The sequence below is a fragment of the Corticium candelabrum genome, chromosome 14 (assembly GCF_963422355.1).
Source record: "Corticium candelabrum chromosome 14, ooCorCand1.1, whole genome shotgun sequence".
Classification (NCBI taxonomy): Eukaryota; Metazoa; Porifera; class Homoscleromorpha; order Homosclerophorida; family Plakinidae; genus Corticium; species Corticium candelabrum.
The window spans coordinates 2,935,917-2,961,131 of NC_085098.1; the positions used below are offsets into that span (position 1 = coordinate 2,935,917).

Here is a 25,215-nt window from a genome sequence, read left to right on the forward strand (position 1 = left end):
CTTCGATCAAGTGTACCAGCCAACAGTGTATTAGTCAAAGCAGTAAGGTTGTCCAAACAAATTTGAGCGTCATAAACAGAATTGCCTTTGATGGCATCGAGAAGGTAATGTGCACGAAGTTGAGAAAATCCTGGGCTAGTACATCTTGGAAATGCCTCAAGTGTATTCAAAACGGCTTGGGAATCAACAACTAAAGATGATGCAACATCCTTTGACCAAGCAGGAAGCTTGTATACAGATTGGCGATGTTTCAATTTAGTAGAAGCTGATTGATCATCTCTAGAAGCACATCCTTGAGACCTCAAAGTGTTCATTGCATTACTTTAGCGACCGTCCATAGCCAACTTCAGTGATCGATAAACAAATGCTTGTGAAGAAGAGATATTTAAAATAGAAATATTATTTTTGAGTCTTTTCTAGCTTCTTGCCACAAGACAAGATCACCTTTGACGGATTCGTGAAATCAAGATATTCTTAATAATATGTCGTTCCTTTTGTTCTCCGCATGGCGGATGACGTAGAAACAGCCTTAGCAACATGTGAAATCGAACAAAGCCCCAAATGTCATCTTGAAACGCATGCTGTATCTCCTTTGCCAAAACTTGTGCGAACAAAGCTCGGATGGATTTTGTAAGATGTATATGTACAACTGAATAGACTGGTAGAGTTGAAATTTTGTTTATGGTACTAAAGAAGGTGGAAGATTCATCTTTAGTGCAATCGTATGACAGATTGCTTGGTGCATTGATTCTTTTCAAGACTACGTCATCAACTATAACTAAACTGTCTAGGCTAGAGGAAAGTTTATTTGACTCGTTAGTCTCGTTTGTTTCTAGCACTGATCTAAGACCCGGACGTCTGGAAAACTCGTGTACGACGACAACCAAGTTGACACAACAGGATCAACATTGTGATCTTTTGCAAGATTTCCAGAGGCTGGAATAAACAAAACCACACTTACAACACAACTTATGTCTATGTTGTTTCAAACAAGAGGCAGTTGAAAAGGTCGGTCTTGAAAAGTGTTATATATATATATATATATATATATATATATATATATATATATGCGTAGGAAAGCTGTCTGTGCGTCTGTGTGTAAGTTTGTTCGTGCGTATCACCGCTCCCCTTGGTCTGATCTCATACGAATTTGGCTTGAGAACGCTGGATCAATATATTTCAGAAATGACTTGGCCAGAATTTTAAGATCGCACGGAATCTCTTTTCAAGATGTCGACCCCCGCGTAAAATTTCTCGACGACGCGGACGTTACACCTTTTGTTTTCATTCGAACGCACATTCACATGCCCCGCTTGTGTAGACTGTACGCGTCGAAGTCCTTCGCAACTCTTCCAGCGATCGACGATTTCTTGCAGATTGAAGCCGCGCTTTCTTTTCTCTCCAAATTCTGATTGAAATTGCACCGAATACGACCTACGCATTTTCTTCACCCACTGTTGAACGGAGATGGTGTCTATTTCTACCGAAAAAGCGAGAAAAGCAAGATTTGAATTCATCCAGCACATCCGAGATCTCGTATGTAGCTGCACGTGACTCTGAAGTTTATAATCTAATCTGCCCTCTAAATTGCAGGTTACATTTCTATTTGTCTTCAACGGTTAACTAACAATCAATAATCTAATCAACCGAGCGAAGAACGAGATCAGAAGGGCATGTATAATTTGGGATACTCGATTCCTGCTATTTCTCAGAAAAAGATACAACTGAACGGGGATATACCAAAGTCTAAACGAAATTCTTCATAAATTTTTTTCCGGCTTCTAGTTTATTAGAACGGAGTAAAAATGAATGTAAACGAGAGAAAAATACGATAAATTCTTAAAACAGGATACTCATGCAACAACATAAATTTGCAAGCAACCATGAATTAATTAACTAACAATTGATAATCTAATTTAACTGTCTGGACAACGGGCTATTCAGCTAGTTGGTCAGTAACTACTACTGTGGATGTTTGGAAGTCAACTGCAAAAATCGTGTATTAGTCCGTGGGCCAGGTCCTAAACAGACGAAGTTGCATTCCACCCACGTGAAGACATACATTTCTTTTTACGAAACGTTAGAGGAATCCATTTAAAGCATTTCTTCACTTGTCCCCCTTCGCGAATGTTGTCCGTTCGGTTGCATTTGCCTATTTTTGGTTCTGACAGCGAGTACGCTCTGTACTCCGGGGCAGACTCTGTTTTCTAGCATTTATAAGCATAACATTAACTTGAAGAAGAAATATATGAGTATTTAGACAGCAGCTATTCAAAACATAGCGAGAGACTGGAGAAACACGAACAGATTGCGCTCGAGTCTCTGCACTAACGTGCGTTAGCGGCAATGCTGTTTCTCTTGCCGTCGTCAGCAAAGATTTCTAGTGCGTTTACACTGAGTGCCAAGTAGCCTTATATCCTTGTTTGCGAAGTCTTGTTTAAACTCAGCTGTATTCACACCTACGTCCAAAGCTAGTCAAGCGACTCTGTTAGCTATCTAGATGTACATGTACCATATTTTCGCCTTTATCTTCCAGTGTCCTTGAGTCAAGGCTGCTCTAGTGTGAACGCACCTTCGTTTCGCTTCTAACCTTTGTACACGGTATATTTGTACATACTCTAGTAGCATATCCTCACCGGATCTAGATAGAACAAACACGGATGTTTCTTGTTTCTACGAACGGACTATCACTTAAAAGGATGTCTACAAGAAGGCGGACATTGGAAGAATAACAAGGATCTAGACTGATGTAACGCTACTAGGATTAAGGATCTAGGTGATGTAATGCCCGCTATATTTACACTAGGTGATACTGCAGCGAATAGCTGGCGTAGGCTGTATGCACTTTATTCTCGTTGTGTTATGTTCTGACTGTTTAAAGCTCGATAGATAGTCCGCAGAGTAATCTTTATTACTGTATAATGTCGACGGTTAGAGAAATAGCCGATGACGAAATGATTGAATATCATGCCGCAAAAGGTGTTTCACCCAGACTGGAGCCAGTGTCTTTGCCATTGCACAGACAACACTGGAAACTTGACATCTTTTACCGATGTTAGTTGGAAGACCTTTCAAAAAGTAGCGGAGATACGACAAGATGACGTCTGGCGCCTTCTTAGCAGACACTGGGAGTCTGGTCCCAAAGGATACTACCATCGTGAGTGCTATAAGAAGTATACTCGACCTAGAAAAGCCAAGAAAGTAAATAAGTAACATTTCATCTGGAATAATGGCTCCACCTGACGTCGCGAACGACCTCTTGCAAGCGTACCAAATTGGAAGCACACATGCCGAGAAGTTTGTTCATGAACGCTTGTGTAGTGGCAGTGTTGGATATTTTGACAAGCTGCAAAAGTTGAAGATAAAAACTTTCTCATCGATGGCCAAGACAGTCACAGTCAGAGCTAATTCTCGTGATGTTGCAATAAAGGCTGACAGGAGCTTCTTTTCACGAATGTTGGCAATTTTGACGAGTAGGAATCTTGACTTGCGGATGGTTCTTTTGTTTTCCTTAAGTCCACTGCCATTGAGTTTGGCTTCACCGCAAGGTAATTTGAATAAAACAACCAAGTCTTCTTTACTGTCTCTCTTTGGAAAGCTATGGCTCCCCGATAGGAAAAATTGGCAGAGCAGCACTGCTAGTCGACGCAATGGCTACCATTCAATCACTATCACCACTAGGCATACAGGCACTTTTCGAGATGTTACTTTTCAAATTCTTCGCTCAGTATTAGGCACTCGTGACCACGATCAGCTTTCTCATGTTGACTCTGTCTTAGATCGGTATCCATCTGTATCCATCAAAGACGCAGAGCGCAGCAAGCGTGTCTCTACCGGCGTTATTGTTTTCCATATTATTAATGCGTCTCAGCGATGTCCAAAGCAGTGGAAGAAGTAACTCAGCTCTGGAAAGAACAAGAGTGCTCTGTTAGACTTTTTAGTAAACGAGTGGACTTCTTCTTGCTACAGTAGGATGCTCAAAAACTTCAATTTTTACGTTTGTTTCGGAACCGGTTGTGTCCGCTAGACATATGCATCTACCGACGGTGAACAGGTATCGCGGTCAGAGGTTCTTGAGCTAACGGGCTCTCATGAGGAGGCAGATACAAGACTCTTCCTACACGCTGAGCACGCTGCACAATCTAGAGAATCAACTACCATCATCAAATCTCCAGCCACTGACGTTGCTGTCATTGACATATATGCAGCTTCTTTGGACGTTTTTCGTCATGTTCAGTTACTGTGGCTAACGGGTACCAAGGACCGGCGGCGTTTCGTGCATTTGTCGAGGCTAGCCCACGCGCTTGGAACAGATCTAGAAATATGCAACTTTCTTCCAGGATATCATGCATTCACTGGTTGCAATACTACGAGTGCATTCTATGGTAAAGGCAAAAGCGGTCTTTTGAAATTTTAATAAAAGATCGTACAATTCAGGCAGGCATGACAGGACTAGGAGTAACCTCTGAATGCTCATTAGACACTCAAAAAAGTTGCGAATTGTTTGTTTGTCGATTGTATGAACAACAGAACTGCACATCTATTAATGAAGCAAAGTACAAAATCTTTTGTGCTAAGGCTCCTGCGTGCCAGAACCTCCCCCCAACAGCCGATGCCCTGTCACTGCACGTCAAACGGACCAACTACCAAGCCTACATTTGAAAACATGCTCTTCAAGTATTTCCTGCCGTCGAAAGTTGTAATGGACACGGTTGGATTGTGTATGGACAGGAAAAAATAGAAATCAAGTGGATGAGCCAGCCCCCAGTACCAGGTGCAATTATAGAAGTACTTAGCTGCAGCCGCAAAACTGGTTGCAACAGCAATCGCTGCGGTTGCTTTAAAAATGAACTGAAGTGTACAGAAATCTGTCGATGCGAGAATTGCAGTAACTGTGACTGGAGAGAGGACGACACCAATGCTGTAGATATTCATAATGCTCCTATCGATGATGATGACGACGGCGACGACGACGAAGATGATTATAGTGATAGTGATGATACTGCTGAGAATTAGGTTAAGATAGCAGCGTATCGTCAGAAGGGGATTGACAGCGTAAATATCACAGCGACATATAGCTGCCGATTTTGAGTGTTTTATGTAAGAAATGTGGTATTACTATATTATAAATGCAATGACTTTGGTGTAGAACATAATTTACTTAGTTTCCAAACATCTTTTAAATGCTACTACGTATCGTTCAACCTTGGACAACGGACCGTCGGCGCTGCTTAAATTAAAATATTTAATTACAGCTAAACGAACACTCTTCGCAACGGGGGACAAGTGAAGAAATGCTGTACTTAGACATGTCTATCATTTGGTGATAAGAAACTTGTGTCTTCACGAAGGTGGAATGGGACTTGTTTTCAGAAGCCTTTTTTTGACCTTGGCCCATGGACTATATATACTACATGCAGCAACACGCATTTGTAGTGGACGTGCTTAGCCTCGTTGCCAGACTCACGTGAGCCTGGCAGTGTCCTGGCTGAAAGTGCCATACGGGGACTGGACACTGCTAGGCTCACGTGAGTCTGGGGACAAGGCCAGATGTGCTCATCATCAGCTAGCGCTTGATCGTCATTGAAAGGCTTCAGAAAGCAGAATAAACTCTAAAACACTATGAAAATTCGTGTCTGCGACCACAGTAGCGTAAGAAACTGTCTATCGGCTAGAGGCCAATTGGAAGATGAACAGGGCCACCCAAGCCACTATAAGTATGCTTGTAATTATGTGACGCCACTAATTTCGTAACAATTTTCCCCTTCTAAAATTTTCACTAATTAAAGAACAGACCAAACCTCTAAACAGATTGCATTAACCGTTGTAGAAGATGCGTTTTTGCATGAGAATCGTTAGCATCATCGCTACCAACTTTACATACGATCACGTGCTATTGGGATTTAACATCTCAGATCACCACAATCAGACTAATTAGTGTCCCCTTGTCCTAATTGCAGTAAACGGCGGTTGGGTTTGATCAGAACGTACATAAAGTTTTTCAAACAACAAAATATTACGCGACGCACGATAAATATATAAAGTCTACTCTGGTTGCCAGTATTTAGTTATAGAAGCACATTGTGGTAGGTGAGCTGGTCTCTATGGAGATGCAAATACTATGCTAAATTGACTCTTCAACGTAACCCCACACCACAACAACCCTCTATAACGTTTGCAAACAACCGCTAATACAATGAACTACTTCATACGTACACATATAAAGACGTCATACTTATCACACGTTTGTCAACGCCTTAAGCATTTAGCTCTAAACAAGACCATTAATTAATGATTAGGATGACCTTTGATTTGAACAACGAGTGTCGTATTAGCATGACGTCAACTGGAGGGTGGATTTCTTGGCACCGGCCGACAAGCACCCACATATATACGCAAACACAGTTCACTTAGACAGATATAGTCGGTTGAGGAAAGCAAAAGCAGTTCAGAGAATGATGATGACATCTCTGCACTTCAGCGCAGCGTTTTTCGTCTCTTTTTTGTTGTCAGTAGCAGCTCAAGCAACAAAGAGGACATCAGATATCGTAAAAATTTTATTATAAATTTTCTATTTTACGTATTTCTATTGCTTGTTTAAGTGAATTATATGTTGCATTAACCCTATAGTGTGTCAAACAAAGTTTTTGTTACATATTTAGTCCACGTCACCTACTGTTTAGTATGCCATTTCTTAACAAAGTAGCTAGCAATGAATGACGATTAAAATATGGTTGCTTGCTCTTCTAATAGAACGAATGTTGCGGTGGAGTTCCGGGTTTTCCTGGATCTCCAGGAAGAGATGGTAGAGATGGAAGAGATGGAACAAAAGGTGATCGTGGCGAAACAGGAGCTCAAGGAGAAAAAGGTGCAAGTTGCAAAATTGGGCCACAAGGACCGAGATCTATGGGAATAAAAGGCAGTAAAGGAGATTTAGGAGGGAAAGGAGAAAAGGGAGAGGCGACTCAGCAACTAAACTGGAAGCAATGTGTGTGGAAGAGAAATGATGACAAAGACTCCGGACTTATTCAGGTAGATTTTCACAACACAATTGCTTTTATTAATGCTTGCATGCATTTTTCATATTACGTCTAGGAATGTCGTTTCAAAAAGATGCACGGTCACACTGCACTGAACGTGGCATATGCAGGAAACTTGCGTATTTATTGTGCCAATTGTTGTTCTCGTTGGTTTTTTACGTTTAATGATCAAGAGTGCACAGGACCGATGACAATTGAGGCAGTGTATTACACCAATATACACAACGATATTCATCGCCACAGACAAATTGAAGGTTACTGTGAGAACATTGCAGCCGGTGACGTCAGAGTTGGTTTTCATGTTGGGAAATGTGGCAGTTACGGTGTGGCAGATGGTTACTCTGGCTGGATCTCCGTATCTCGGATAATGATATCAGAAATGCCACCAGCTCAACACTAACTTTGGCAACTTCAAACCACCTTTTTGATTTTACGTGCAGCATTTCTAAGTTTTTACAAGACTTACTATCTGGGCAGGTATGTGCGATGCATGCGAAAGCATGATTTCGCATTCCTTGTTATACTCTAACCTTATATAACTATAAATGTAAAACAATCTCTTTTGGCAGCGACAATTTTGACATCGACGATGTGCATGCATGTACTCTAAGTCGGATGTAATTAGACAATACAATTAGTACTATTATTTGAGATTTGCTTTAAGTTATGGAACCCTACACTAGTTACTAATATAATCCGGACTGGTCTATCGTACGAACAGTTTGGACTCGTCGTACACTCACGCTGTCCTACGTTCTTAGATCTGCTTTAGTAGGCCTAGTCCACGTGACACTGGCGCGTGAGCAACGTAAAGGTTGTGGGTGTGTTGCATTTGAATGAGGTACGTATTTGCAGTATAGCAATACGAGGACTCTGGATCGACACTGTGAAACGTCTGCTGTGTGATAAATGACTCAGTATACGCTAGTTCTTTTTATATTATTTGACGCTGACCACGACGTCGAAGGTTAGACGTGTGTTGCAACGAAACAGAGATGTTGTAATAAAATCAAAAAGTTTATTAACGTTGGTCTAATTAGTGGTCTACAGGATTTACAGTAGCAATTTGTTGTGTGACACTTTATGACTTTGTAAATTTACTCTATAACAGTAAGGAAACATTCTGCAAGGTTCGCAGACCAACTCCCGCGCAGGTCAAACCGCAGCAAGCACGCCTACCAATCAGACTCATAGACCAGCCAATCGATTTCATTTGCGCCCTTCTCTAGTGTAAGTCGACTGCTTGGCAAAGAACATAAAAGCATATGGTGGGAGTGCGTCTAGCATTTTGAATAGAAATGCGAAAAGAGATTTGCACAAACTATTGTCAGTTCATCTTTGGCCGTATATATTATGTCATAAAGTTTGGGACAAGTTGAGTAGTTGTAGTAAGAGTCCTCTCTAGATAGGGCTATAGAAGAAGATTGAGTAGAAACCACATTTCATGACGTTTTCACACAATAGCTTAAACAATGATGTAATTCATACATGTTCTCACGCACCATATGACGTCATACATTCACAGTTGGCAAAAGTTAACCATAAATTGCTCAATGGCCTTTTGTAAACAGGAAGGGGTTAAAAACATATGATATCAGTATGACGTCAGTTTGTGGTTATGTTCTTGGCATACGCTGTTGGTGATTTTGTTCTTGGCACACGCTGTCAAACACTCAAATGTATGAGCTATAACACAGATTGGATAACAGTCAACAGCAAGATAGTGATCGAGCATCATAAGACCCTTCTCCTCTGCTTATCTCACTGGTCCGCAAGACTTAATTAGAATTAGTGTGAGTGAGCTCGGTGCGTACAGCCATGTACACATGTGCGGTACACTCTTGGAAAAGTACAGAAATCAAACGGTACATTCTGGCAGGCTTAACTTGTGCACATGCACACCAGTGCCAACGAAACAGTTGAGAGTGACGTTTGCTACAATAAACGAAGACGCAAAATTTGACTGCTAGTCGTTTTGTTTGGTACGGTGTACGATGCCTGCGTTGGAGGCAAGAGACGCGTATATGTAATGAGATGGGTAGATCCAATAATTTTGGTATGGTGATGTAAGAGAGCCAAAATGCCATACATATAGCAGACCCCTTTGCAGAATGTCTACAGCGTACCAACTTTAGTTTTAGTGTTCTACTAAAGTCTGTTCCAAAAATGGAAAAGCTGTGGGGAAAACCCGAGATAATCTGAACACGTGAACGTATGTAGGAAGGTGAATTTCAAACATTCGAAAGCTCGTACGAGGCATCTATACATCAGTTTACTCAAACTCGGATTGCCTAACCATCAATTCAAAGGGAAAAGAAGTATGTTTGCAATCCCATTTGTTTTACTCAAACGCTTTGTATAGACCATGCAGTACGTTGCGCGCACGAGGGCAATTAATCAAGGCAACGGTAATCAAGATCTAATACGTTTGCCAAAATCGTCTGAGCTAATAGTGGTGACAAAGACGTGTTTTGCTGTCTCTCATTTCTGCGCTATCATGCCAACACGTGATGTAGACAATGAGAAAGCTTATCATTGCGCTCACGAGTGACTCCTCACTGATCCTTACCACAACCCACGATTCCCAGTGTCTCCAATCTTTGAACAGACTTTAAGCAAGATCTGAGTACTCGATTCGTGATTGTGGAGCTCCTTTCTTTTCGCAGTGTGCAACTAGTTGTTTCTGGCTATTAGATATGTTGCGGTTTTCAAAGGTAAACTTGTGTCGTATTGGGCAACAGTGGGATGGTACACACGGTATGTAGGGTAGGTGTACCTAATGGTGGACACTCCCCGGTAATTTGAGTTACAATCGCTGTTTTCTCTGGTAACCTGCACGAAGAGACAGTCAAACATGTCCGATATACGCACCATTGTCTAGGCTTCGTAACGGTACCTGTACAACTACAATCGCACAACGTCAGCTAGCGCACTAGCAAAATATACGGGATAACGTCTGTAAACAGCTTGGACGCGGGGTGTATCCTAATTGTGGACATTGTTTTCTCCGTTACAGAAAGCGACTGAGCCTGAGTAACAGCTGGACTAGATACCTGAATGGTTGCCTCACAAGCTGGTATTTTGAGCCGCAATCAAAACCATGTTCTGTGGTGTATCACCTCTGTGTAAAATGGCGTCGTGCCGTTCAAATTTTGCAGAAACCAAGTGTTCTGTTTACGATGCAATGCAGGAGACAATCAATCATGTTTAGATAAACGTCTCAACTGTAAACTGTGGTTCTAGCGTCTTTTGGCGTTGATGGTAGAGCTGATTATTGATATCAGACAAGGTAGTTTTGACCTTCCACCTATCCTAGGTGAGTTTGTAGGTTTTCATTTTGTGTCTTATTGTTGCCAGATCTAGTAGCAGTGAAGACAGTCAAATTCTGACTGGATTACGAATGTCGCTGATATTGACATTCCACCTACTTTGTTCGTTCTCATTTCATACCCTATTGTGGCCAGATGTAGTTGCAGTGAAAACAGCTAGATTGTCAGTGGATTACTGATGTCTAGATCTAGTTGAGTGAAGATATTCACGTGTTTACTGGACTGGAATTACACGTTCGCTCCATGCACATAATGCGCTTCTTTAGCACGTTACAAGTCAACGTAACTAGGCTCAAAACTTTACTAAGGTACTCGATAATTGCTTAACTAACGTCAGGGCACTTTCATGATCCAACAAAAGAACGATTCGTGTACCTCGAATTTGTGGACGTGATGGGAGGAACCTTGTACGTGCTAACAGTTTCGCAGGGGAATCGTCGTGATACACAACAGAACATGGTTTTGATTGCGGCCCAAAATACCAGCTTGTGCGGCAACCATTCAGGCACCTAGTCCAGCTGTTACTCAGACCCAGTCGCTTTCTGTGGCGGAGAAAAACATGTCCACAATTAGGATACACCCCCGTTTGAGCTGTTCACAGACGTTATCCCGTATATTTTGCTAGTGCGCTAGCAGACGTTGTGCGATTCTAGTCGTACAGGTATTGTTCCAAAGCTTAGACATTGGTGCGTACATCGGACATGTTTTCCTCTCTCTCCGTTGCAGGTTACCAGATAGAGTGTTTGTAACTCAAATTACCGGGGAGTGTCCACAATTAGGAACACCTACCCTACAAATTTGGTATGAATAGAAGTTAGGTCAAATGTTTGGAATGTAAATGTCTCAATGCAAATGTTATGTCGTTGTCTTATCTATTGTCATGATTGTTTACAACAACAACCTAATGACGTTCTCCGTACCGAATAAACGCAGGAGTACATCCTACACACACAATCCGCTTTCTGCCAACCGTCAACAACTCCATAGATGGAATAAGCTGGACTTCCCTATATTAGTGTGCTGTTACCATAACGTCATTCCTTGGTATAGCCCGAGTATATAAATACGCGCACTTGAATCACCTAGCAGTCAGTCAAGGCAGAACCAGAGCTAGTACACAAGGTGACGAAACTTCAGTGTGTCAGCACGACGATTTTCATGTTTTTGCTACAGCACATAGCAGTTACATCAAGTGCAGAAACTTCGGATAATGTAAGAAAAGTGATGTGTACGTAAGAAAGTAAGTCGCTAATTGAGCAACACGCCTAATTAACTTGATAACGTTAGCACACCACATTTAGAAACCAACTGTAAATTTAACAAACAGAGCCTATGCACTGGCTGAAAAATAGGACAATAATACGCAATCATGATTAAGTAATAATTTGATCACTAACTGCTATTGTAATAGAAGGGATGTTGTGGTGGAGTCCCAGGCGTGCCTGGCTCTCATGGATCAGCAGGTCCATTGGGATCTCCTGCAAGAGATGATAGAGATGGAAGAGATGGAACAATTGGTGAGAAAGGTGATCGTCACGAAACAGGAGCTCAAGGAGGGAAAGGCGCAAGTGGCAAAATTGGTCCTAAAGGACCAAAAGGAGCTATGGGAATACAAGGCGGCAAAGGAGATTTGGGAGGAAAAGGAGAAAAGGGAGAGGCGACTCAGCAACTGAACTGGAAGCAATGTTTGTGGAAGAGAGATGATAGCAAAGACTCTGGACTTATTCAGGTAAATTGTTTACTACATAATTGTTTTTTACGAATGCTTACATGCATTTGTCATATTACGTAGGAATGTCGCTTTAAGAAAAAGCACGGACATACTGCACTGCATGTGGCATACGGAAGGACTCTGCGTATCAATTGTGCCGTTTGTTGTTCTCGTTGTTTCATTAATTTTTACGATCAAGAGTGTACAGGACCCATGACAATTGACGCAGTATATTATACTCATGCAAATAACGACATTCATCGTCACAGACAAATTGAAGGTTACTGCGAGAACATTCCAGCCGGTGACGTCAGAGTTGGTTTTTATGTTGGAAAATGTTCCAGTTACGGTGTGACTGATGCTTACTCTGTCTGGAACTCCGTATCTCAAATAATGATTGCAGAGATGCCACCGGCTCAACAGTAACTTTGGCGACTTCAAACTAAGTCTTTGATTTTGCGTAAAGCATTTCTAAGTTTTTGCAAGACTTACTATCTAGGCAGTTATGTGCAATGTATGCGAAAGCGTTTTCCCGCATTGCTAGGCATATACTCTAACCATAAATAACTATAAAGTTAGTGCAGACTCTTCTGATACCAACCAGTTTGACATCGACTATTTCCATGTACTCTATATACGTCGGACACCACAATTTTTTTTATTAGGTTTGCTTTATTATATATACTCTACATGCGTTACTAGCATATTTGGGACTTGTTATGACTATCGTAAGAACAGTTTGGCCTTAACGCTGTCTTAGAATTTAGTCTCTAGGTAGCCTACAATAGCTTTATATAGTATATAAGTCTAGTGCAGGCGACAGTGGCCCGTGAGCATCGTAAATGTTGCGAGGGGAGTTGCTAAAGAGACCTCGCATGAATGTATGCAGCTACAGCAAAGTTTCAACGCTGCTCCTAGATTTTCCTTCTGCATACAAATTTGTTATCTTTCGCTGTGTTGGAGTAGTTACATAATTATCGGTTACCAGTAAACGCTTCACATTGCTTCATGTTAAAGACATGCAATCCTCAATTTTGAAACTAGGACGATAAAATGCAATTATTCTTAGTTCAACAGCGGTGGCAAATTGGACATGTAACTAACGTCATTTTCGTCAAGACCAATTCTATACAGTATATAGGTTGCTTTTCTGTGGGACTGTCCGCTAACATCAAATTTGAAAGCCAATCATGTGCTGAGAGACAAAACTTTACACATGCACTATCACTAATTAACGCGTACGGGTGGACGTTTTGTCTGAACACGTCCAACATTGGTGTATTTGGACATCTGGCGGAACATTGTCCAATGTCCGAACGCTAGACTTTTCCACACTGCTGCACGTTTACACTAACAAACTCCTCATTGCAACACAAATCATCAACTATATTTCTATTCGCTACTCAGCTATTTGCTATTGACATATCTACTACAACTTGTACTCTGTTAATTGCCGCCTGTCACATTGAAGGTTAAAATTTCTACAAGCGTGCGTGTGTGCGCACGCATGTGCACTTGCAGCAGTATACTAATGACATGCAGTTATGTACGAACAGTGCAGTGAGTATAGCATATGTGCATAAATGCGCGACAAGCATGCGGTCACACCAATTTGTGTTTGAATCAATAAAATGCTAAGTAATTCATAATGCCAAAAATGTACATTTACTTCCTAAGCTAAAAGTACCATATATAGTATTGAAATTAACTTAAACGTTGTTTTCAAAATGGATAGCAGTGACCACTGCCACTGTTCCGTTGAGTGATAGCTGATGTTTTGTACAAAAACATACAATTCATGTAATTACAGGTGTAACTCCTAATTAGAACTATAGTATTTTTTGAGAAAAATTATAAAGTCAGACTATAATACCTGTTTGCCCGTCTAAAGTAGCACAGCTTATTTTATGGTTTCTTTAGTGTCTGTCCAGCTCGTCTTTCGCTGCACCAAATATTGGAGGTGATATCTTTTGACAAGCTTGTTGTATTTCCAATATTGTCAAATCATAACCATGAACTTGTGCGGTTTTGTCTAATAAGATTTGAAGTTTATCAGCAAGGTTAATGACAGTATTTTTGAGCACAGTTGCTTGGTCAACTGTATAGCCAAGTGCCAATCCTAGTGCCAGCCATCCTGAAGAGCCATGTCTTTGTACATCATAGACGAGTTGATTAAATTCTATTTCTTTAGGAGTCGGTGGACTAATACGAGGCACACAAAATGCCAACGACAGCATCAGCACAGAAATGTACACACACATACACCACACACACACACACACACACACACACACACACACACACACACACACACACACACACACACACACACACACACACACACACCCACACCCATGAACGGACAACTGTTAAGCCTTCTGCGTAGTTCAACGTCAACCACACGGTCAGTTACGGAGATAGCTCCCCTGCTCTAGAGACAGGGCCAGTTATCTTTTTACTGGGAGTTTTTCGTTTGAATGGAACTGGAAAGAATCTTTCGTCCCAATGGTATTCTATGTTTTTCGTCTGCGGCTGAGACGTTGAACTTTCTGAATGGAATAGATACATATTTCGCTGACTCTTACACAGTCTGCAAAGTCTAGTCGTTTTCAGAAACAACATAGAACTCCAAAAACCAAAACGAATTCGCCTTGGTAAAATTTCGACGTTAGGCGTCATCTACTAAACCTAAAAATTGTCTGCGCTGTTATGGAAACAACCTAAAATGCTTTTGGAAGTCAGAAACGCAAATCCAAGTTGGTCAGCCCTCTCAACCAGACCGTACTCCCGCATCTCGGCGAGTAGATTCGACGCTTTCATGTTCTTGTCTTACATCTTCCGATGCTGAAAATGAAAATGCAACGGCACTAATTTTTACAATAGAAGCAAGTCATTCCAGACTTTGAAACAGCTCTGGATCGGTCGTAAAGGTCGAAATTCCATTCAAACAAATTCGTTCGAACTGGATTTTCCTATCTAGCGTGATCCTTAGCGTGCAAAATACGACAAAACGTTAGACACTAAACGTATAAAATAACGAAATTGCTTTCACGATACATATTGAAGCTTGTGGACGTCAAAAAAACGCAAAGCAAGATTCTGTTATTCTGGTTGACCAGACCGTACTCGCGACTTTTGACGACCCATTCGCCGTTTCATGTTTGCGTCGTACGCTTGCCGATGCTGAAAATGCAATGGAACTACTTTTACAATGAAAGCAAGTTAATACGTACTTTTGAAACAGTTCTGGATCAATCGTAAATGTCGGAATCCCATTCAAACGAATTCGTTCGAACAGGATTTTGGCACCTAGCGCGATTTTATTTCGCGCAAAAGAGGACAAACCGTTACACGGTTAACGTATCAAATCACGACACTGCTGTCACGATGACTATTGAAGCTTGTGGACGTCAGGAAATCAAAGCGAGTTAGTGTATTCTTGTCGACATGAGGTATGAGAACACAATCATTTATTCAAGCTAGATACTGAAAATATTAGGCTAGACGCGTTACTTTTTTAGTAGTAGCAAATTCTTGTAACCTTTTTAAATTCAATTGTCTAGCAAGTCACACCTACAAATATTGGAGGCAACTGGTGCTCCTGTCTCCACACGCTGTCTAAGGACGAGTATAAAGCTTTCGTTCCTGTCCGAAACGTCACCTTCTATATATTAGAGGAGGGCAGTTTGCGTGTATGCTTGTTCGCGCGTATCTCCGGCGCCCCAGGTCTCATCTCCGCTGAATTTAGCTCGCGCACGCCCACTCTATATACATCGACAGTGACGTGGACGGAATTTGCACGGGTTCCCCTCTCGAGGAGTCGACCCCTCGTAAATTTCTCGACGACGCGAACGCTGTACCTCCGGTTTATTAGAACGCACGCCCGCACCTGCACTTGTCGCGTGTGGACTGTGCAAGCGTCGTCGTCCTTTGAAACGCTTCCAGCGATCGACGAATTCTTCCCGTTAAAGACCCTCTTCTAGGACTTTTGTTTCTCTCCATATTCTAATTACATTTGCACAGAATTTAGCCTAATTGTTTCCCTCACCAAGCGCTGCACGGGGAGGCTGTCCATTTCTACCGAAAAAAAACGATAAGAGCAAGATTTAAATTCATGTAGGACATTCGGGACCTAGCACGTAACTGCACGTGACTTTCAGGTGTAATCTTATCTGCTCGTGCGGAGAACGGGCTATTGCAGGTTACATTTGCATTGTCTTCAACGGTTAATATTAACTAACAATCAATAATCTAATCAGCCTGGCAATTGAAAGAACGAGATCTGTAACGTACGACTTAAATATATATCTGAATATTTTGGGATGCTCAATTCCTGCTAATTTGTCAGAACGGGGATATGCCAAACTTTGAACGACATTCTTTATAAAAATTCTGTTTGACTGAAAATTTCTTCAGAAAGGAGTAAAAATGCATGTGAACGAGATTTACGTATATAATAAATTCTGAACGGGATATCCATGCAACAGCATAAATTTGCATACAGCGTACAACATTAAATTAATTAACTAACAACTACTAATCTGGTTCACAATATGCTACGGATAGAAATTCGTTCCGTTCCGTCAAACCATAACAAAGACGCCGCTGGAGACGGACGACGGACGGATTGCTTGAGGGACCGTTGACTGACGTTTAGAATCGATTCTACTCCGTCAGAAGCTGACAGATCGCAACATGAAACGATTAGGTACTGTTACCCAATCAGCCAAGCGCAAACGAGGACTGCAGACGTATTCATGCATGCAGCCCGGAAATGGTATTTATCGGAACGGAGCGTTCACGTATTGTGAAAACGACGGCACGATCTGTCACGGTCTGTCACGTCTCCGTCTCATATTGTGAACCTGCTTTACAACATTATAAAAATCCCTTTATGCAACCACAAAGCGTAAGAAACTGTTTTCGGCTATCATGCAATAGGATAAAATCTGTCCGTGCTCGACACTTACAACTGTATATTTATTAATGACAATTTATTAATTCTTATAGCAAGATAGATACAATAACAGCAACGTGTAGATGGTACAGCGTAGTGTCGTAAATACTGATTCGGTATCTCCCGGTACACCATGCAGAAGTCTAGTGAAAATTAAGGACTATAAACATAAACATGTACACAGAAATCTATATATACTTAGCACAGCTTTTGCTGAGACATTAAAACGGTTTCTAACAGGCAAATGCTGGTAAGACGAGTTGACGACCGACCTTGTCCATTCTTTCAGGAGTTTTGATAAATCAATAATTATAGAGCTGCAAATGAGCTATAGCAGTTCAAGTGTCATTAAAAATGAAACCACTTGAACAGATAAGAAGGTGAAGAAGCTTTATTTCTGTATCACTTTTTGCTTTGATTTTTCGAGTAGGCCTGCATATATATAGCTAACTTTGATTTTTTGCATGACGATCTTGTGAGCCTTTTACTTTTGAAATCTGTTCTAGCGGCTGGTATTTTGTGTTTGGACAAACTACTAGCGTTTGCCATCTAGACCGGTTGCAATTGTGCACGTAATTCATTGTTTGGTCAGGACGCAGCAAGCTTTCAAAGTCTGGATGTTGTTAGAGTATTCTCTGATCTTTCGTCTTCTCATATTCTCGTGCTTGGCATCGATTTCCGAACTGATTACGGTAGGGTTCGGGTAAGCCTTAACATAGCCTATATATACTGTAATTGGGATAGAGATTGCAGATACAATAATTGCAATAGACTAGGATGATTGTTTCGTAGACCATTTTATGAAAGAAGGTTTGGATAAGCAAAGTCTTATAATGATTGCATAATTTTAGATGTTCAATTCTGTGAACCAACTGACCATTGGTTAGCATTATACTTCTCTTCACAAATTTTGATCATGTTTTTTGTATCAGAGCTGTTTGTTGAAAGTGATTTAAGACTGCTCATAACTTCACACAAACGTTATTCAAGGCACGTCGGTAATATCCAATAATACGTGCTTTTGTAACAACCATTAATATAGCAATATAAAATATTGCAAGTTAGCAAACTTTGGATTCAGCCAACTAAAATTTTCGCGGTACTTCAAGTTTCCAAATTTTTCCAGATTTGCTATTGATGTTAACTCCTACTGCGTACACAACTTTTCTCTGAAAGTCCGGGCAGCGGCAAGTTCCATCTTGAGTTCGCTGTGTTACAGCAAGCGAAGCAAACTGTCCAGCATTTATCTTGCGTGCAACGGCATTGTTGGCGCGGCAGACCTTTTTAATTTTAGCTTTGTATGATATTTTTTCTTGTATTTCTTGCGCTGAAGAAGTTATTTGCAGCAAAACAACTACAAACAGGAGTAGAAATCAATTATCTTAACACAAGTCAACCCTGATCAAGTTTTACAATTACATACCGGCGTGACGTTTCCTGTTGGCATCTCGACGTGATTGAGTAGAATCGCAGCTGCAAGCTAGCGTACAAAATTAATAATAGTAAGTCTAAAAATTATGTTATGTGTAATTGGTGTCGACTTTATTTACTTTTAAATTACAATTACTTTATTTTTGGGAGTTTATTAAGTTAGTTCTTCATAACTACTTGCAAGATAAAGCAAGTTGTTAGGTACTCAAAGATACAATATATAATTACAAAATATAACACGAAATAAACGTTTTTCATATCAAAAATATTAATTTATAAATTGTATTTATCATAAAGATTAATAAAAAAATATATGCAGCTTCTACAACTAGAAGTAATTCTTTTGCCTGATATTATCTTTTGTCACATAACAAGTAATTATGTCTCAGAGTATAGCCAGTTAACATAGGATCTAGACAAATTATCTGGGTACTATAGTTATACAAGTTTTTCTAAGTTAAATACTCAGTATTATAGTGTGGAAATAGATAAATATTGCTCTTACATCAGAAAAATTGCAATTATCTTGTATTTGGCATGGAGCTGGCTAGCTCAGTCGACGTTGAGATCATTTATCGCAGTAGAGAGAAATTGATTTAGATAGATGTCAGTCAGAAAGTGTTTACACAAATGGATTTAGTTAAATAAAATCCCTAAATAAATTTTTGTGAAGGTTTTTCTTTTTTGCTGTTCTCAAATATAGGTAACAAGGGAGTGGCCACTATTTGTCAGGTGTTAAAATTAAAAAGGTGATATGCTTATGAAATGCTGAGCCAAGTAGAGTGACTATACGTTGATCATTCTATTTGGCTTTTGACCATAAGACTTTCAACGCGTTACCTCATCATGATTACCATTTCAACTTTATAACTTATTATTTACGTAGCTGATAAGTATATCAGAGTCGAGAATTACTAAAGTAATGTCAAGTATGCACGAAGAGCGACATCTTAAATGTCAACTACAGACGCCCATAATGCTGGTACATGGAAAGCATACATACAGCACTATGTCCATGCATAAATGATTTTTATGTCATGTGCTACTTACGTTTACACGATGGTTGATTTCCACTCCACACTCCATTTGGCAAACAGACTCTTGTAATACCTCCGTCTTTCAATGTATGTCCTGCACTACAAGAGTACGTAGCGATGACGACAGATTGTACAGTTTCAGTCGTAACGTTGCCATTGTTTGGCGATACGGATGTATCACATTTGCTTCCTGAGGAAGACATACGTTATAATTGAGTCAATTTGAGTAATTGGTCAAAATATAAAACTATTAATTTTATTTGTTACCTTGACAAATAGGAGGGTCGCCCGACCATGTTCCATCTTCTCGACATGTTCTTGTTCTGTTTCCAACAATGCGGTATCCCTCATTACATTTGTAGACAGCTAGCGATCCAAACAGTCTATTGTTGCTAACAATGCGGCCATTTTTGATGGTTTCTTTAGACGTATCCGGGCACTGTATTTCTAAGAAAGAGAAAAACCTTTGTATTTGCGTTAACTTCATGTTTCTTCATATGCGTGATTTTTACAACAAAATTGACATTTTCGTGTCTAATTGCGTCGAAACCTTTTTCGTAAAAGAGTTACGTGCTTATATGGATGTCTTTAAACCAGAATAATACCTTGGAAGAAAAGAAATGAGAAATAAGTCTGTGCAGAGGAAAACGTCCAGATAAAATGAGATAGGAATTTCTGACAATCTTTAACTTTTACTTGAGAATTGTGAAGTAAGTTGATGTACTGTCGATTCATTTGTAGACATTGACTGCCGACTTTTAATAACGAGCGCAGAAGAGAAGAGATTGCTTTCCCTCATGAGGCGTATTAAGACTCTAATATGCAAGATCAGCCAGCTGCGATGTGCATTTCACCAGGTCTTGGAGTTCTTGTAATGTAATACAGCTAGTGGCCTTATCTCTGCTGACAAGATGGGAAACCGTTTGTGGCAAAGCTTCCAAGAATGGTTTCGAGCGTTGCTAGTTTTTATAGTAGAAAGGGGTAATTAGGAAATTGTTGATGGTAATTCATCGAGGTCCATCTAATTGGTAACACTTTGTCCTTCTGTAACTAAGGTTGAGAGACCCTTCGATTCTGCACTTGCATGAAATAACAAGAAGTTGAATAGATTTTGCGCGGTGCTTGGGAAGTAGGTAACTACCATCAACTGTCCTTTCTAAAATTTTAGTGGCGCGACTAGAAACTCCTGTAAAATATTTCATCAAAATTCGTCTTAATCCAAAGCAACAAAAAACTACCATTCTTGTATGGCAGAGGGAAAAAGAGCCTTATTGTAACCGCGCACACGAGAGATTGATACCCGCGCACACGAGAGGTTGATATTTTGCTATCAAGTCTTACACAGTCATGTGATAATATTCTATGTCTGTAGATGCATGGGTCAAATTTTGGTTCACCCAGTGTACTCTCTGTAACATATGTAATGTAATTAATGAATATTCAGAAATGCTATTTGTTACTTTCCAGATTGCTATAGCAGTTATGAATAGCAGAATTATTTTTATGCTTACGCAAATGCAATGTGAACTATGGTATGCAACAGTGACAAGATCTTTATGATCCTTGACGGTATAAGTTTTGGATTCTTGTCACAAATATTTAATGCAGTCTAAGACGCAAATGGTTATATGATAAAATATTATCCCCGTCAGACCCTCCATTTCGCAAAATTAGCAAAGACGACATCTAAATTCTAGGTTATGAGTAATTCACGTTGTTTGATTGTTTGAGTGCAATTGAGAGACGCACTGTAAGCATAACATACTGCTTTTGGTTTGTATTCTTACAGCTATATAGTAATTAAGTTGTTGTCTATAGTCTTAAGCCTGGTTCACAATATTGACGTCGACGTCGACGTCAATATTGTGATTCAATCTCTTCAAGTTATCGGATTGCACATTTCTTGCAAGGTACAACATGAATTGGAAAGAAATATCATTCCTAGCATGCATTGCTGTTGTTTTTAGTATAACGTCTGTACTATACTTGCTATAATTTGAAGTGTTCAAGTTACTAACCATTCTGCGGCAATCACAAAAACGACGTTTAAAATTAACATTTAACAAACAGTGAGTAATGATTATCATGTCCGACGACTTTGCGCCAGTTTACGGACTAAAAACTGTAAAATATTTTTCTTGTTTGCATCACTCGAATTGGACAGACTATTATAGCTGTTTGCACAAAACAGAGGCTGGGTAATTTAATAATATATCTACTGCTATAATACGAAATTGAAGAAGTATTTTTATTTAGGGACAGTAGGCAAGCCAGAATTAAGCTTACAACCAGAGATGAGCAAATAGGATTTGCATAGGTTTTAGAGTGGTGAACTATGTCCCTTAACGTATTATACTTAGTATCTGTCTTTCATGTAGCTGATAACTATACCAGGGTCGAAGATTATAGTAAAGTATTGTCAAGAGCGACAACTTAATGTCAACTACAGACGCTAATAACGCTCGTATTTTAATACTTTAAGCACATGTGCAAAACATTCAGCACTATGCCAGTGCATGAACAGATTTTTATGCTTACGTTTACACGACGGTTGATTTCCACTCCACACTCCGTTTGGCAAACAAACTCTAGTAATACCTCCGACATTCAATGTATATCCTTCATTGCAAGAGTATGTAGCTATAGCGACAGATTGCAAAATTTCTGTAGTAACGTTGCCGTTGTTTGGCGCTATAGGCGTATCGCATTTGCTCCCTGTGGAAGGTACGTTACAATTACGTCAAGTTGTGTAATATATCAGCGCATTAAAATCTACCTAAATTTATGCGTACCTTGACAAATGGGAGGATTCCCAGACCATGTTCCATTTAGCCGACATGTTCTTGTTCTGTTTCCAACAATGCGGTATCCCTCATTACATTCGTACACAGCTAGCGATCCAAATAGTCTATTGGTGTTAAGAATGCGGCCATTGTTTATGGTTTCATTAGAAATTGCCGGGCATTGTATTTCTAAAAGAAGAAAAAAAATCTTATTACCTATTTTATGTTTACATAAGCACAATTTTACAAAAGAAATGGAAATCGAATCAATCAAATAATACTCTTGTCTAATTACGTCGAAACCTCCTTTTGCTAAAGAGTTACATGCTTATAGGGATGTCTCTAGATCAAAGATTTATGCACTCTTAACTTGTAAGGAAATATTTGTAATTTTGTTTGTATGTGTATTGGTAGGACTAGAATATAATGCCACAACAACTTTGGAAGAGATCAAACCTAGACATTTCAATTTTATATTTAAGTATAGAGCCCTAAACAGCTGCTACGATATATGTAAGCCTCTGACCTCGCTATAGACGTTATTTGAGAATGGGCTTAAGTACAGTAACAAACATGTGTTCCCAACTACTGCCAAACACATGCATCTCTTAAAAGAATTGTTTTGCTGTATTGAAACGATAAAATCAACCATATATTTGTGCCATATCTTTCTTAAAGTTGTCATGATGTTAATACCTGTGCAGTTTCTTCTTTATTTAGCTAATTGCTTGCTTGACTATTTGTTATAAATTTTCTAATTAGGTTAGTCACGATGTCCATCGACATGTTTGGTTTCATTCCACATGCAGCCTCTTTCTATAGTAAAAATGTAAGCTAGATTGAGCACAACAATTGTACTAAAATTTTAGTCGCAATAAATTATCTAACTTTTACACATAGACGTTCTTCCTGACTACGGAAGCGAAGTTGTCGTATTTTTATCCCAGTAATGTATTTAGCGGGTAGAAAAGACCTAGACGTACCAATATCCAGTGGTATATCATTTGCAAACTTTCCTAGAATGTCTAAACTGCCGTGTTGTGAATAGAACAATACGGTATGAGAACAAAAGCAGTGGGGTGACGATCCCTCGGTGTGCAAACACACGAAGCAACTAATCACCGTATATGTTTACTACCGATAGAACACAACAATGCTGCATGAAATTATGCTCTCGTATTTAGTATTATGTAATTTAAAATATATATAAATAAATCATGAGCGTTGGAAGCAAATTGATGTATATATAAAAGTTATAACGCGCGGTCATTAATTGTAATAATGCAAAACCTAGCGCACGCTAACTACGTTTTATTTTAGTCTAACAATTAAATGAATAAAACATCTTAGTCTCCTCTCACTGCACTAATCACTATAAAAACGGATCCTCTCAATATCAAGCAATCTGATCACCTCTAATATTTAGTATGCTGTATACGATTTATAAGCTAAATGTATTTGCTATTTAATTAATCATTACCACTAAAACCGACAAAAAACGTCCTTTTTGAAACGTGTTACTGCCATAGCCATGTGGCAGATGCCCTTACAACGCTTCTGTAAATATAGAAATGTAAAATTATATATAATTATATGCATTCTCTTACCAAGCAGACAGTCTCCCTTTGCTACAACGGTAACGTTGTTCTTGCTCTCTTGACAGGCTGACATTTGGAATTCACATTCATTGAGGTAAGTAACGCCGTTAGATCCACAAACTGAATCGCGATTCGACAAACATTCAGTTTTCTCTAAGCAGCGACATTCAGCAGCATTTGTTTTGCTGTTTAGTTGACATGTTTCAGCGGGATTGCAATTGACCGTTGCGCACGCGTCTAGAATCGAAACAAGAATATGCATTTGTGTGCACAAATACTTTATTAATTAATTAACACAGCCTATTGATTAGCTCTTAAACAATAAATTAGAAATTGGTGGTGTAGCAATGCTTTATGGGTGAAGGTCGGATCGAACGACGATATGTTGAAACTGTTGCAGGATTCATTGCCAATCAAGGATCACCGATTTTGACGTTATAATGTGTTATGATTGCCATTTAGATCTATTTTTCTGCCAAGGTTTTTATGTCGCCATTATGGCCAAATTGATCAAGAAAGTTTGTTGCAACATGTTGCAATATTAATTGGTACTGTAGAGTTTCCATCAATTTTATATTGTAAACTAGTTGATATTGATGGTGCTGCCATTATCAATAAATTTGAGTTTGATGACAGTGATGTGTTTGACAATGCCAGTACTGCTCCAGAAAGTAATGAAGGTGTGAAACGTAGTTACATACAGACATGCTTAATTAATTAAATGTGATGGTAACTTCAAGTTTCTGATGTACCAGTAGTTGGTGTTAGTGATGCTGCTGCTAAGAACAACAGTGACAATTGCCATAATGATTTTGAGTCTATTGCCAGTGAAGACAATGTCAGCACAATCTCAGGAAGTAAAGAAGGTCTGCCAACAAAAAAAGTGTGTTCATTTTGTTGACACAAACAAACAAACACACACACACACACACACACACACACACACACACACACACACACACACACATCTTGATGCATGTAATGTTTGCAGGTAATTTCTATGACCCTTCAATTCTTCAATTGAGAGAAGAATTGAGTTTGTTCCTGCTAAAGATAGTCTTGAAGGTGTCAAGACAGTGGAGAGTAGTGAAGGTGAGGTGACACCTAACAGCAGTCTTAAGACCATGCACGATTACTTGAGTGACTGTGTACTACTGTTCATTCAGATGAATACCAATATGTGTGTGTACCGTCTGATAAAGTGTCATTGACAGCTCTACTGTTCAATGTGCTTCTGAAATTGTCAATAGTGATGATGACATCAGAGGTACGGAATACTACACACATTGATGTGCATGTGTTAAATCTTACTTACTACTTCAGATGGCT

The 25,215-nt window shown here is 39.6% G+C and overlaps 2 protein-coding genes and 1 long non-coding RNA gene across 3 annotated transcripts; 1 reads left to right on the plus strand and 2 right to left on the minus strand.

Moving 5' to 3' along the window:
• Positions 1 to 10,762: 10,762 nt before the first annotated feature.
• On the plus strand, positions 10,763 to 12,506 carry LOC134189968 (collagen triple helix repeat-containing protein 1-like). Its single transcript, XM_062658370.1, has 3 exons — positions 10,763 to 10,828; positions 11,781 to 12,098; positions 12,162 to 12,506. The coding sequence occupies exons 1-3, from the start codon at positions 10,763 to 10,765 to the stop codon at positions 12,504 to 12,506; spliced, it is 729 nt and encodes a 242-aa protein (XP_062514354.1).
• Positions 12,507 to 17,996: 5,490 nt separating this feature from the next.
• On the minus strand, positions 17,997 to 19,652 carry LOC134190275 (uncharacterized). The gene is made up of 3 exons (XR_009971624.1): positions 19,519 to 19,652; positions 18,461 to 18,517; positions 17,997 to 18,391 (listed from the first exon to the last, which is right to left on the minus strand). It is a non-coding gene; the product is annotated as an uncharacterized LOC134190275 (long non-coding RNA).
• Positions 19,653 to 19,761: 109 nt separating this feature from the next.
• On the minus strand, positions 19,762 to 23,959 carry LOC134189969 (protein lev-9-like). The gene is made up of 4 exons (XM_062658371.1): positions 23,896 to 23,959; positions 22,298 to 22,477; positions 22,044 to 22,220; positions 19,762 to 19,952 (listed from the first exon to the last, which is right to left on the minus strand). Exons 1-4 carry the CDS (start codon positions 23,957 to 23,959, stop codon positions 19,762 to 19,764), a joined length of 612 nt encoding a protein of 203 aa, XP_062514355.1.
• Positions 23,960 to 25,215: the final 1,256 nt, after the last annotated feature.